A 15,023-nucleotide genomic window follows, 5' to 3' on the forward strand; every position below is an offset into this window, starting at 1 on the left:
ATCCTTGTTACGAGAGGGGGGAGGGGGAGTAAGAGCAGAGCTGCGGGATATCAAGGAGACCCTAGTGAGGGCCTCATCTATAATGGAAGAGGGAAACCTCTGTTCCCTAAAGAATGAGGACATCTCCAATGCCCTGGTATGGAAAACCTCGTCTTGGGCGCAGATGCGGCATAGACGGAGGAATTGGAGTAGGCGATTGAGTCTTTACAAGAAGAAGGGTGGGAAGAAGTGTAGTCAAGATAGCTGTGGGAGTCAATTGGCTTATAGTAGATGTCGGTGAATAGTCTTTTTTCTGTGATGGGGACGGGGAGATCTAGAAACAGTATGGAGATGTTGGAGATGATCCAAGTGAATTTGAATGTAGGATGAAAATTAGTGGTGAAGTTGATGAAGTCAGTGAGTTCTGCATGGGTGCAGGAGGTAGCACCAATGCAGTTGTCAATGTGGTAGAGGTAGAGTTCGTGGATAGGGTCAGTGTACATCTGGAACAGGGATTGTTCGACGTAGCCTACAAAGAGGCAGGCATAGCTCGGGTCCATACGAGTGCCCATAGCTACGCCTTGGAGTTGGAGGAAATTGGAGGAGTCGAAGGAGAAGTTGTTGAGGGTAAGGACCAGCTCTGCTAGGCGGAGGAGGGTATTGGTGCAGTAAGTAGGATATAAGTAGGATATAATAAGTAGGTCTGTGGACTTTGAAGTGCATATGTGTATGGATATGCGATATGATTCAGATATGTGCTGGTCAGTTTCTAATACAGACTGACCCATTAGAATAGTACACTGAGTGGAGGACTGTTTGTTCAGTTTGTGTTTTGTGTGAATTTAATTGTGATTTAAAATGGTAGATTGCTCTTGATTATAGCACACACATCAATTAAATGCAGACACAGGGAACACTAACTTTCTTTTAACAAGAGCCTTTATAAGCACATGTTATTGCTGGGCCTACTTTCCTTCCCTGCACTCCCACGTCTTATGATGTCCTGTGTGAACACTTACCATCCTGCATATGCATACATTCCAGAGTAAAAAGCCAAAGGAAGTCCCGAAAGACTAACTTCTTTTTGATGGGAAGGTTGATGAAAGTTCTGTGTTTCCCCTGTGGTTTAAGAGAAAGGAAAATAAGCAGAAATATCATTATAACAGAGTCTGGCAGAAACAAATAATATGATTAATTAAACAAACTTACTGAAGACATACATTCTACAAATTGATTATCAAAGTAATGGCTTTGGACTGAATTGTGAACAGACCCATGTTATTAGTCAAAAGCTGTGCGAAGAAAGTGTCTGGCTGATAATTACATAAGAATGTTCGGGTGTTATCATTTGCTAGAATAAGTCCAAGAATCATTTATTGATGAGGTGTTGTTATCATCATCTTCACCACATTCAAAGGTGCTAAAACGAGGCGTCATTTCCAATTAACACAAAAAGGAGCTTTTAAAGGATGGTAAAAATATGAAAAATGTTAATAATATGGAACAGTTTAGGCAAAAACGATATGTTTAAAGTGTCAGGATCAACATGTGAGGGCAAAAGGAACGGAAAGTTATACTTGATTGGATGTGAATGTTGGATTTTGAAGATGAGAAAGAAGGTGATTCCCGTGGAAGATACAACACTGCCAACATTGACTACAAGGTATGAGAAGTATAATCAAGACTAACTCTGATTTAGTAGTTTATTTATTTACTTTATGCATTATGACAGAATCTAGAAGCTAAGCTTGCGACTAGAGGCCCCATAGGAATCTGTGCAGTAGGATAGAAAATAGTCAGCCATGAGTTGGAATGAACTGCAGATGCTGGTTTAAATCGAAGGTAGACACAAAATGCTGGAATAACTCAGCGGGGCAGGCAGCATATCTGGAGAGAAGGAGTGGGTGATGTTTTGGGTCAAGCCGGTCATGTCTTTAAAGATTAAAGGCTGTGGGTTCAGGATTTACTCTGGGGAGACATGAACACACAATCTACCTGACACTGCAGGACAATATTGGAGGTATTGTCACTTGGATTAGATAATAAACAAAGTCCAAAGTCATTCCCAGGAGGGCCTTAAATAAACCCATTACAATTTTTTGAAAATGACCAAGGTATTGCTGCTGAAGATAGACACAAAAAGCTGGAACAACTCAGACCTGAAAAAGGGTCTCGACCCGAAACGTCATCCATTCCTTCTCTCCAGAAATGCTGCCTGGCCCGCTGAGTTACTCCAGCTTTTTATGTCTATCTTCGGTTTAAACCAGCATCTGCAGTTCCTTCCTACACATAAGTTATTGCCTCTAGTGTTCTGATCTATATTTATCCCTCAGAGTACATTACTATAATAGATTCTATGATCTTCATGTTACATAACTGTGCAAATTGACTGTTACTGTTCCTACTGAACATTGGTGTCCATGTTTAAGAAATAATGAAATGGCTCACAGATATTTGGGATTTCATGATGCTGTGGAGCACAAAATACAAATATGCTTTATCTACGTCAGTGATATTTAACTGACACAAAGATGCCTCTTGGCACTGTGACACTAACATCAAGATGAGCTGTTGATAAATAACATCACAGGGATTTCAATGAGTTTCAAACAACAGCAGTCTTCTTTGAAGGTCGACAAAGATTGGTGTAAACTTACAGTCTCCCATTATGTTTGTTATCACCAGCCAATCTATCCAAAAGCACAATACTGTTGGTACTATAAGTTCCTAACATTAATGTCTCTGTTCAAGGCTTAAAAAAACCCCTATTTAAAAAAAAAAAAGCCTCTAGTTAAAAGCAAACAATAGATAACAATAAGTACATTTGTATAAGTTCTGCTGTTGCATTAATTGGGCTAAATCTGCCTAGATCAGTGATTCCATGTCAGACTGTTGAAGTTTACCAGAGTAAATTCAAGCTAGCCCAGGCTTTGGCACACAAGCATCCAAATGCTGCATTCCCAAGATTACTAACAGATTTCAACCTGTGAATCTGCCAAAGCATCTGCCACCAGGTTTCCTCCGGAGCCCATCAGCAGAACAAATCATTGCTGAGATTCCCATCAGTAGCATGCTGCAAAATGAGCTGGGGTTTTACGGGCTGACCAAATTGTTCACATTTTTCATGGGCACAGCCTTTTTTTGGCCTGGCCATTTGAGTTGATTGTCACATTGGGTCATTTCAAGAACCATTAGGAACACAACGGACCTCATCGCACTATCATGGATTTGTTTTGAATGGTGTTTTGAGCTAATGTTTCCTTTTTGCACAGTCTTGTAGAATTTAAGTGTGATTTATGTATAATATAGGTATATTTTCATTGTATCTGCATCTAACCCTACTTGTTCACGTGACAATAAAAGAAAAGAGGCACAAAACAAACATAGAAGAACTATTTATTTTCCTGCCATGCCCCCATCAGTCTGAGGAAGGGTCTCGACCTGAAACATCGCCTATTCCTTCACTCCTGAGATGCTGCCTCACCCGCTGAGTTTCTCCAGCATTTTTGTCTGCCAACTTTGGTCAGTCTGGAATAATCTGTTGCTCAGTGGCTTATTAGAAATGTTAAAGTGTTTTGTGCCTGCTTACCTTTGAATAACAGTACCATTCCAGGGATGACGATTATTAAAATGGCACCAAGTTTGAAGAATGTTAGACAGATCTGCAGCCGCGCAGACCAGCTGACACTCATGCTGTTAATGTACATTATCGCAGCTGGAAAACAAAACAAAATAAAAGGAGCGCTGTTACCTCAGGTAACAACACACTGCACAATGTCACATTGAAGGATACCACTAACAGGCAACTGGCTCAAAGCCAATACCAGACAATTGTCTTCACATTATTAGCAGAGTGATGAACATAACGGCATCAAAGCAAATGATACATAATGTAGGATTAAATTGTTGACCACATGAATAAAGAGATCCATCTCTCTCAGCCTTCTTAGCAATAATTGCTTTCCATTTAGAACCAATGTGGACTTGATGCAGAAACTGCCTATTGTGAATGTGATTGTTCTCACAGCAGTTCTGCTGATTTTGGTAAGATATTGCTAGGCTGGGGGTGAGAATACGGAACAAACCAAATATAATCTCACAGCAAGGGGGTGCTGAATCAAAGGGCAAGATATTCAGAGCAGAGCTGATACATTCCCTAGCAGTTGGAAGTAAACTTGGTCTCAGTGCAAGACCTGGGTACAGGTGGAGAAAATGAATTGGACAAATAAGGTGGAAAAGAAGGATTTCAACAAAAGAAATGTTATTCCCTTTATCCTGTATCTGTACACTGTGGACGGCTTGATTGTAATCATGTATAGTCTTTCGGCTGACTGGTTAGCACGCACCAAGTAAGCTATTCACTGTACCTCAGTACACGTCACAATGATAATACAACCACACTAAAATGTTATTTGATAAACGCAGAGCACTCCGTCAATTTAAATTATCTTTAGTAGGTACTGGACTAAGTGGGACCCATTAGGTCCTGGTCACACGGGAGGCCTGGTCCCCCAACGCAACCCAATCCCCAACACAATATTTCACCACTCACCCGTTCCCCCAACGCAACCCGTTCCCCCAACGCAATATTCCACCACTCACCCATAGCCCCGAACTGCGCAGGCGCGGCTCATTTGCCCTCATCCCCCAGCACTCTCTCCCCCTCACTGGGAGTGGGGGGAGGGAGAGTTGCCATGGGTTACTGCTGCCATGGCCTATCGCTACCACTGCCATGGCCTGCAGCTGCCGCTCCTCACTGGCTTCATGCGAGGGCCGGTGTGGAGCATCCTGCAGCTGGGGACAGGGATGGTTACAGTCAGGGCTGGTGAGGGGGGGAAGCGTCCTGCAGCCAGGGGAGGGGAACGGCTTCAGGCAGGGGCTGGTGGGGGGGGGGGGCACTGTCATGGCCAGGGGTTGTGCCCCACCACGCCCGGCCCAGCCAGCACCCAGCCCCACCAGCGGCCAGCCCCAGCATTGCCTGGCCCCACCAGTGCACGGCTCCACAAACGCCCGGCTCCACCGGCTCCCGGCCCCGGCCCCACCAGCGCCCGGCTCCCTCAATCCCCCCACTCTCTCTCCTCACTTCCCAGGATCTCGAGGTTGCAGTAGTTGGCCTCGCAGTCGGCCAGGCTCTGGGCCGCCCCGCACTGCGGGCCGCTCCGCACTCCAGCTGCGGTGATGCACAACTCTGCTCACTCCGTTCCTTCGGCTTCATTGTGACAGAGGAGCCGATCAATCAGTGCGGCGATGGTGCTCCGGAAGGGGCATCGACGTCCCGGCCTGGCGTCACTGTCTCGGGTGACTGACAGGAGAGGAGACCAATCTCCTGACAGGAGAGGAGACCAATCCGCGCATGCACGGTTTTTAAGATTTTTAAACCTCAATCATTTTTACAAGATACCACTGATCGGAACAATTCTTTTTGCACTCTCAGCACAGGAAAATGGCGAGTAACCTGGCGAAAACCTGTCAGAGCACTATCGCGTACCGTTTTTGTGCAAATTGAAAAACCCTGCAAACTGGAAGTGCACAAGATCAGAGTTTTAGTTATGTAAAGATAGTTAAGAGCTCCGGTGAAGAACGTCTGTATAAAAGGATCAACCTACAAGTCTTGTTGTTGCTTTTAGTGGTGTCTATGCGGAATTTAGGTATCAGGTGTCATGGAGTTCAGAGAAACAATGGGAGCAGATTAGTTTATTCTCTGGTGCTGGAGTAGCTCAACAGGTTGGACAGCATCACTGGTGAGCATGCATAGATGACATTTTGTCCTCGCTAACCAGCGATCAGCCCGTACACCAGCACTATCCTACAAACTAGGGACAATTTATAACTGAAGCCAATTAACCTACAAACCTGTACGTCACAGGGAGAACATACAAACTCCACCCAGACAGCACCCATAGTCAGATCGAATCTGCGTCTCTGGCACTGTAAGGCAGCAACTCTACCGCTGTGCCACTATGCCACCCGTTGCGTCACTGTGGCCTACAGTGGCATTCATAGAAATTAAATGCCAAAGGGTGAGATCAAAAATAAAATGTTGAATTAGAAATTATTTGGCGATTAATGTATTTTAAACCAGGAAACAATGTGACAATAATTATTCTCAAATTGTAATATAACACAGAAATGACACAGTTTTAAGGGGGCAGATATCATGAGAGTGAATGTCCTTTAAATAGAATCCAGTTGTGCATCATTGTTTTCCGCATCACATGTCCAAAGAATTGTGCTTGAATAATTTTTGTGTGCTTCTCTATTGTGCCTGCCTTGAACTGTTCAATGGATGCAGATAAATCTTTCAGATTTTACACTTGTAAAGAACATTGATGTAAATTTCTGATACTTATTCCAGCAGAGAATGTTAATGAGAGGTTCTGAGATGATTAAATCCCATATCTGATTCCACTTTCATATTGACATAAATGTTAGCTGCAATTAAAATGTTGGATAGATTAGGTACTTTATATAAGTCTGGATAAATTGGTATTTTCATACAATTACCAGAGTCCTGTGAAGAGAGGGTTATTCTCCTTCACTGAAACTTTGTGCAACACTGAATGCATCGATTACGGTTTAGGGCGGCACAGCGGTAGAGTTGCTGCCTTACAGTGCTTGCAGCACCGGAGACCGAGGTTCAACCCTGACAACGGGTGCAGCCTCTATGGAGTTTATACGTTCCCCCCGTGACGTGTTTTCCCCGAGATCTTCGGATTCCTCCCACACACCAATGACGCACAGGTATTTAGGTAAATTGGCTTGGTATAAGTGTAAAAAATGCCCCAAGTGTATGTAGGGTAGTATTAATGTGCGGGGATCGCTGGTCCATGCGGACAGGGTGGGTCAAAAGGCCTGATTCCACGCTGTATCTCTAAAACGTGAAACAACCCTAATAAAAACTCTCTAAAGCTAATGTTCAGCTTAAATTTACATTAATGAAAATTTCCCCTCTCACTTGACTACAAGGCTCTGACATAATAAATGTGCAATATTTCATCTAAATTCCCTGGTTAGAAAAGCACAGTAAAGAATACAAGTTGCTTCTAAATTACACTCATGCCAAATAAGCGAGAATAACGTATTTTAAGAATGTCAGTGCTTTGAATTTATCTATAGATGAGGTTAAGACAAATTATTAGGATTTAGTACATAAATATATCCTGCTTTTTATTATTCCATGGAAGGGATTGTTTAATAACCAAAACTAGATCTAGAAGCAGAATAGTCTGCCAACAAGCATTGGCCTTTCTGACCACACTGAGCAGGAAATAATTCACTGCAAACCTTAAGGGGTGACAAAAATAATAATTAAGTACTTTAGCCGTAGACGTGAGTTCAAGCAAGGTAGAGCTGACGGAGTAAGGCAGAGTCGCAAATAAGTGCTAAATGTGGTTACCTCTTACTGTGTAAAAGGAAGCCATAATTCATTCCATGCAAGTTATAACTCTTTTGTATTTGTAAAGAAAAAGTCACAGACGTTTTGGCTGGTGTTGAGTTGTCCTCGAGACACCCTGTGTAAATCAGCGAGGAGAACCTTGACCCACCTAGCTTCAGGGTACAAGCTTCATGCTGTAATTTTGTTTCCTTGCTTGAGAACCTCCATTTATCAAAATGCCTGCAAAAGCAGTCTCAATAAATTTGACAAAAGTAATTTATCTGGTTTTCTGTAACTTCCTTCATGCAAAGATTAATTTGAAATAAGGGTCTCAAAATTAGATTAAGGGAAAAAAATGGATTGATGTTTCATACATTAATCTGAAATTCCTTTAACTTAAACCGCTTATAATACTGTAAATCAGTTAATGCCTCCACAAAAGTTATCTGGTACAGGACTTCAGGCCAATATTTCACTTTTGCATGATGTGCACTGTGTTATATTTTCTTGACTATTTTTGTTAATGCTGAGAAACATTGGAAAATGTATCAGTTTAAAGAAAAAAATTATCAGCGTGAAAGGGATTGAAAACTTCCGCTAATCTGTCAAGCACATTAAAAAATGCTAAGTAATTTTAAGCTACATAAGGAGCACAATTCCTGTTATTATAGTAACATTTCCTGCATCACTGCCTGCGGTATGTGGAGCCCATCTGCCTGCATTAAACTGCTGAAGTCATAGTCATAGAGCGTGGAAACAGGCCAGACTTACCCATGCCGACCAACCTGCCTCATCTGCACGAGTCCCACCTGCCTGCGTTTCTTCTAAACCTATCCCGTCCATATACCATATAACCATATAACAATTACAGCACGGAAACAGGCCATCTCGGCCCTACAAGTTCGTGCCGAACAACTTTTTTCCCTTAGTCCCACCTGCCTGCACTCATACCATAACCCTCCATTCCCTTCTCATCCATATGCCTATCCAATTTATTCTTAAATGATACCAACGAACGTGCCGCCACCACTTCCACTGGAAGCTCATTCCACACCGCTACCACTCTCTGAGTAAAGAAGTTCCCTCATGTTACCCCTAAACTTCTGTCCCTTAATTCTGAAGTCATGTCCTCTTGTTTGAATCTTCCCTATTCTCAAAGGGAAAAGCTTGATCACATCAACTCTGTCTACCCCTCTCATCATTTTAAAGACCTCTATCAAGTCCCCCCTTAACCTTCTGCGCTCCAGAGAATAAAGACCTAACTTATTCAACCTATCTCTGTAACTTAGTTGTTGAAACCCAGGCAACATTCTAGTAAATCTCCTCTGTACTCTCTCTATTTTGTTGACATCCTTCCTATAATTGGGCGACCAAAATTGTACACCATACTCCAGATTTGGTCTCACCAATGCCTTGTACAATTTTAACATTACATCCCAGCTTCTATACTCAATGCTCTGATTTATAAAGGCTAGCATACCAAAAGCTTTCTTTACCACCCTATCTATATGAGATTCCACCTTCAAGGAACAATGCACGGTTATTCCCAGATCCCTCTGTTCAATTGTATTCTTCAATTCCCTACCATTTATCATGTACGTCCTATTTTGATTTGTCCTGCCAAGGTGTAACACCTCACATTTATCAGCATTAAACTCCATCTGCCATCTTTCAGCCCATTTTTCCAAATGGCCTAAATCACTCTGTAGACTTTGGAAATCCTCTTCATTATCCACAACACCCCCTATCTTGGTATCATCTGCATACTTACTAATCCAATTTACCACCCCTTCATCCAGATCATTGATGTACATGACAAACAACAAAGGACCCAACACAGATCCATGAGGCACCCCACTAGTCACCTGCCTCCAACCCGACGAACAGCCATCCACCATTACCCTCTGGCTTCTCCCATTCAGCCACTGCTGAATCCATCTTGCTATTCCTGCATTTATACCCAACCGTTTAACCTTCTTGACCAACCGTCCATGAGGAACCTTGTCAAAGGCCTTATAAAGTCCATATAGACAACATCCACTGCTTTACCCTCGTCAATTTCCCTAGTAACCTCTTCAAAAAATTCAAGAAGATTAGTCAAACATGATCTTCCAGGCACAAATCCATGTTGACTGTTCCTAATCAGACCCTGTTTATCCAGATGCTTATATATATTATCTCTAAGTACCTTTTCCATTAATTTGCCCACCACTGAAGTCAAACTAACAGGTCTATAATTGCTAGGTTTACTCTTAGAACCCTTTTTAAACAATGGAACAACATGTGCAGTACGCCAATCCTCGGGGACTATTCCCGTTTCTAATGACATTTGAAATATTTCTGTCATAGCCCCGGCTATTTCTACACTAACTTCCCTCAATGTCCTAGGGAATATCCTGTCAGGACCTGGAGACTTATCCGCTTATCTGTTTTTCAAAAGTGTCAGTACTTCTTTTACTTTGAAACTCATAGTATCCATAACTACTCTACTCGTTTCCCTTACCTCACATAATTCAATATCCTTCTCCTTATACCTGTCCAATTGTTTTTAAGATGTTCTGATAGTACCTGCCTCAACTACCTGGCAGCTTGTTCCATACACCTATCACCCTTTGTGTACAAAAAGTTGCCCCATAGATTCCTATTAAATCTTTGCCCCTCACAATAAACCTATGCCCTCTGGTTCTTGATTCCTCTACTCTGTGCATTTACCCTATCTATTCCTCTCATCTTATTCACCGCAATAGGATCACCCCTTATCCTCCTGCACTCTAAAAAATAAAGTCCTACACTTCTCGACCCTTCCCTACAGGGAGGCCGTCGAGTCCTGGCAACATCATCATAAATCTTCTCTGCACCCTTTCCAGCTTAATAACATATTTCCTAAAGCAGGATGACCAAAACTGAACACATTAATTCAAGTGTGGCCTCACCAAAGCCTTGCACAACTATAACATAACCTCCCAACTTATCTACTCAATGCTCTGACTGATGAATGCTAAAGAATATAACATGAAACCTGCAGAGGCTAGAAAACTGAGAATAAAAATAAAATGGGAGCAAAAACTGTTCTGGATGTCAGATGTGGGAGGTCATGGAGTCTGAGTGCCCTCCAGACGTCCACATCTGCGCCAGGTGCGTCAAGATGGGGCTCCTAAGGGACCGTGTTAGGAACCTGGAACAGCAACTTGATGACCTCTGTCTGCTCAGGGAGAGCGAGGAGGTCATAGAAAGGAGTTATAGGGAGGTGGTCACTCCAAGACCACGGGAGACAGAAAACTGGGTCACAGTTAGGAAGGGCAACGGGCAGAGGCAGGGACTGGTGAGTACCCCGGTGCCTGTACACCTTGAAAATAAGTACTCATGTTTGAGTAAGGGTGGGGGAGACAGCCTACCTGGGGGCAGCGACAGCGGCCGGGCCTCTGGCACAAAGACTGGTCCTGTTGCTCAGAAGGGTAAGGAAAAGAAGAGGAGGGCAATTGTAATAGGGGACTCTATAGTCAGGGGGTCGGATAGGGGATTCTGTGGACGCAGACAGGAGACCCGGTTGGTAGTTTGCCTCCCTGGTGCCAGGGTCAGGGATGTGTCTGAACGTGTCCAAGAAATCCTGAAATGGGAGGGAGAGGAGCCTGAGGTTGTGGTACATATAGGTACCAACGACATAGGTAAAAAAAGAGAAGAGGTCCTGAAAGAAGAATTTAGGGAGTTAGGTAGAGAGTTAAGGAGAAGGACTGCAAAGGTAACAATCTCAGGATTACTGCCTGTGCCACGCGACAGTGAGAGTAGGAATGGAGCGAGGTGGAGGATAAATGAGTGGATGAGGGACTGGTGCAGTGGGTATGGATTCAAGTTCTGGATCATTGGGACCTCTTTTGGGGAAGGTGCAACCTGTACAGAAAGGACGGGTTGCACTTGAACTCGAGGGGGACCAATATCCTGGCGGGGAGATTTGCAAAGGCTACTGGGGAGACTTTCAACTAGTATGGTTGGGGGGAGGGACTCAAATTGGGAAAGCTAGCAGTCAGTGTGTGAGGCAGGAGGCAGAGAATGGTAGCACTCTGACCCAAAATGTAGGGGAGAGAGAAGAAAAAGACAATAAACAGAGAATAAGAGAGGGTGGGTTTCTTAAATGTGTATATTTTAATGCAAGGAGCATTGTAAGAAAGGTGGATGAATTTAGAGCCGGGATTGACACCTGGAAGTATGATGTTGTGGCGATCAGTGAAACAGGAGGAGGAGGGCTGTGATTGGAATCTAAATATTCCAGGATTTCGTTGCTTCAGGTGTGATAGAATTGGAGGGGCAAGAGGTGGAGGTGTTGCATTGCTTATCAGGGAAGAAATTACAGCAGTGCTTTGGCAGGATAGATTAGAGGGCTCGTCCAGGGAGGCTATTTGGGTGGAACTGAGAAATGGGAAAGGGGTAGCAACACTTATAGGGGTGTATTATAGACTGCCAAATGGGGAGCAAGAATTGCAAGAGCAAATATGAAAGGAGATTGCAGATATTAGTAGTAAGCACAAGTGATTGTGGGAAATTTCAATTTTCCACACATAGACAGGGAAACACATTCTGTAAATGGGCGGGATGGGTTGGAGTTTGTAAAATGTGTGCAGGATAGTTTTTTGCAGCAATACATAGAAGTACCTACTAGAGAAGGGGCAGTGCTGGACCTCCTGTTAGGAAATGAGACGGGTCAGGTGGCAGAGGTATGCGTTGGGGAACAGTTCGGGACCAGTGATCACAATACCATTAGTTTCAATATAATTATGGAGAGGGTCAGAACTGGACCTAGGGTTGAGATTTTTGATTGGAGAAAGGCTAACTTTGAGGAGATGCGAAAGGATTTAAAAGGAGTAAATTGGGACAGTTTGTTTTATGGGAAAGATGTGGAAGAGAAATGGAGTACATTTAAAGGTGACATTTTAAGAGTACAGAATCTTTATGTCCCTGTTCGGTTGAAAGAAAATGGTAAAAATTGGAAATTTCGTGCCATGGTTTTCAAGGGAAATTGGATACTTGGTTCGGAAAAGAGAGAGATCTACAATAATTATAGGCAGCATGGAGTAAATGAGGTGCCTGAGGAGTATAAATAATGTAAAAAGAATCTTAAGAAAGAAATTAGAAAAGCTAAAAGAAGATATGAGGTTGCTTTGGCAAGTAAGGTGAAAGTAAATCCAAAGGGTTTCTACAGCTATATTAATAGCAAAAGGATAACGAGGGATAAAATTGGTCCATTAGAGAGTCAGAGTGGACAGCTATCTGCAGAGCCAAAAGAGATGGGGGAGATATTGAACAATTTCTTTTCTTCGGTATTCACCAAGGAGAAGGATATTGAATTATGTGAGGTAAGGGAAACAAGTAGAGTAGCTATGGAAACTATGAGATTCAAAGAAGAGGAAGTACTGACACATTTGAGAAATATAAAAGTGGATAAGTCTCCAGGTCCAGACAGGATATTCCCTAGGACATTGAGGGAAGTTAGTGTAGAAATAGCAGGGGCTATGACAGAAATATTTCAAATGTCATTAGAAACGGGAATAGTACCGGAGGATTGGCGTACTGCGCACGTTGTTCCATTGTTTAAAAAGGGGTCTAAGAGTAAACCTAGCAATTATAGACCTGTTAGTTTGACGTCAGTGGTGGGCAAATTAATGGAAAGGATACTTAGAGATAATATATATAAGCATCTGGATAAACAGGGTCTGATTAGGAACAGTCAACATGGATTTGTGCCTGGAAGGTCATGTTTGACTAATCTTCTTGAATTTTTTGAAGAGGTTACTCGGGAAATTGATGAGGGTAAAGCAGTGTATGTTGTATATATGGACTTCAGTAAGGCATTTGACAAGGTTCCTCATGGAAGGTTGGTTAAGAAGGTTCAATGGTTGGGTATTAATGGTGGAGTAGCAAGATGGATTCAACAGTGGCTGAATGGGAGATGCCAGAGAGTAATGGTGGATGGTTGTTTGTCAGGTTGGAGGCCAGTGACTAGTGGGGTGCCACAGGGATCTGTGTTGGGTCCACTGTTGTTTGTCATGTACATCAATGATCTGGATGATGGTGTTAAATTGGATTAGTAAGTATGCAGATGATACTAAGATAGGTGCGGTTGTGGATAATGAAGTAGATTTTCAAAGTCTACAGAGAGATTTATGCCAGTTGGAAGAGTGGGCTGAAAGATGGCAGATGGAGTATAATGCTGATAAGTGTGAGGTGCTACATCTTGGCAAGACAAATCAAAATAGGACGTACATGGTAAATGGTAGGGAATTGAAGAATGCAGGTGAACAGAGGGATCTGGGAATAACTGTGCACAGTTCCCTGAAAGTAGAATCTCATGTAGATAGGGTGGTAAAGAAAGCTTTTGGTGTGCTGGCCTTTATAAATCAGAGCATTGAGTATAGAAGTTGGGATGTAATGTTAAAATTGTACAAGGCATTGGTGAGGCCAATTCGGGAGTATGGTGTACAATTTTGGTCGCCTAATTATAGGAAGGATGTCAACAAAATAGAGAGAGTACAGAGGAGATTTACTAGAATGTTGCCTGGGTTTCAGCAACGAAGTTACAGAGAAAGGTTGAACAAGTTAGGGCTTTATTCTTTGGAGCGCAGAAGGTTCAGGGGGGTCTTGATAGAGGTCTTTAAAATGATGAGAGGGATAGACAGAGTTGACGTGGATAAGCTTTTCCCACTGAGAGTAGGGAAGATTCAAACAAGGGCACATGGCTTGAGAATTAAGGGACTGAAGTTTAGGGGTAACATGAGGGGGAACTTCTTTACTCAGAGAGTGGTGACTGTGTGGAATGAGCTTCCAGTGAAGGTGGTGGAGGCAGGTTAGTTTTTATCATTTAAAAATAAATTGGATAGTTATATGGACGGGAAAGGAATGGAGGGTTATGGTCTGATCGCAGGTATATGGGACTAGGGGAGAATACGTGTTCGACACGGACTAGAAGGGTCGAGATGGCCTGTTTCCGTGCTGTAATTGTTATATGGTTATATGGTTATAAAAATGAAGTAGTGTCTTCAACCCTGCAACATTAATGCTGCTGCTCTTTCCTGCATGGTTTGTTTTATGAACCTCCAACAGATATGGAGTTCTACCTGAGCTGACTGTCCATCCCTGGGTACATCTCAGTGAGGTGGATATGGCCACAAGCCGTGACTGAACCTAAGGTGTCATATCCTAAGGTACTGGCCCTGTGATGCCATAATTGCAATTTTGACAGTGCGTTTCTCAGCTCGGGTCCCTGCATCAAAGACCTGAATCGTTGACGAACCCTTTACCTGCACTGATGCAGCCTGACCTATTGAGTTTCTAGTGCAGTTCATTTTTTTTGCTTCAGATTACAGCATCTGCAGCCTCTTGTGACTCTCCGTGTACTTGATGAGTCTATTTTGTTTCAAAATTGCAACCTGAGACTGGTAGACTCCTTAGGGAAATCACAATGGCAGCTTAGATTATTCTCTGATGTTTCCACTGGTATCAACATTAGCAAGACTGGTATCAACTGATTGTTGACTTCAGGAAGGGAAAGCATTCCATAGATTTCTGTTTTGATGGCACAGTGGTGGAGAGAGTCAACAGTTTCAAGTTCCTGGCAGAGCATGTCCCTGATCATATATGTCCTGGGCCCAGCACTTATTCACAAGGCTGCATTCACAAA

General features: G+C 42.9%; 1 protein-coding gene across 1 annotated transcript in view; it reads right to left on the reverse strand.

The window, feature by feature from the left end:
* Positions 1-15,023, reverse strand: part of slc7a11 (solute carrier family 7 member 11) — a 187,933-nt gene that overhangs the window by 115,219 nt on the left and 57,691 nt on the right. Inside the window, exons 4-5 of the mRNA XM_033020694.1 lie at positions 3,569-3,694; positions 999-1,098 (exon numbers count right to left, since the gene is read on the reverse strand). Coding sequence (XP_032876585.1) covers positions 999-1,098; positions 3,569-3,694 — 226 coding nt within the window. The remainder of the gene's footprint in view (positions 1-998; positions 1,099-3,568; positions 3,695-15,023) is intronic.

The sequence above is a fragment of the Amblyraja radiata genome, chromosome 1, assembly GCF_010909765.2.
Source record: "Amblyraja radiata isolate CabotCenter1 chromosome 1, sAmbRad1.1.pri, whole genome shotgun sequence".
Classification (NCBI taxonomy): Eukaryota; Metazoa; Chordata; class Chondrichthyes; order Rajiformes; family Rajidae; genus Amblyraja; species Amblyraja radiata.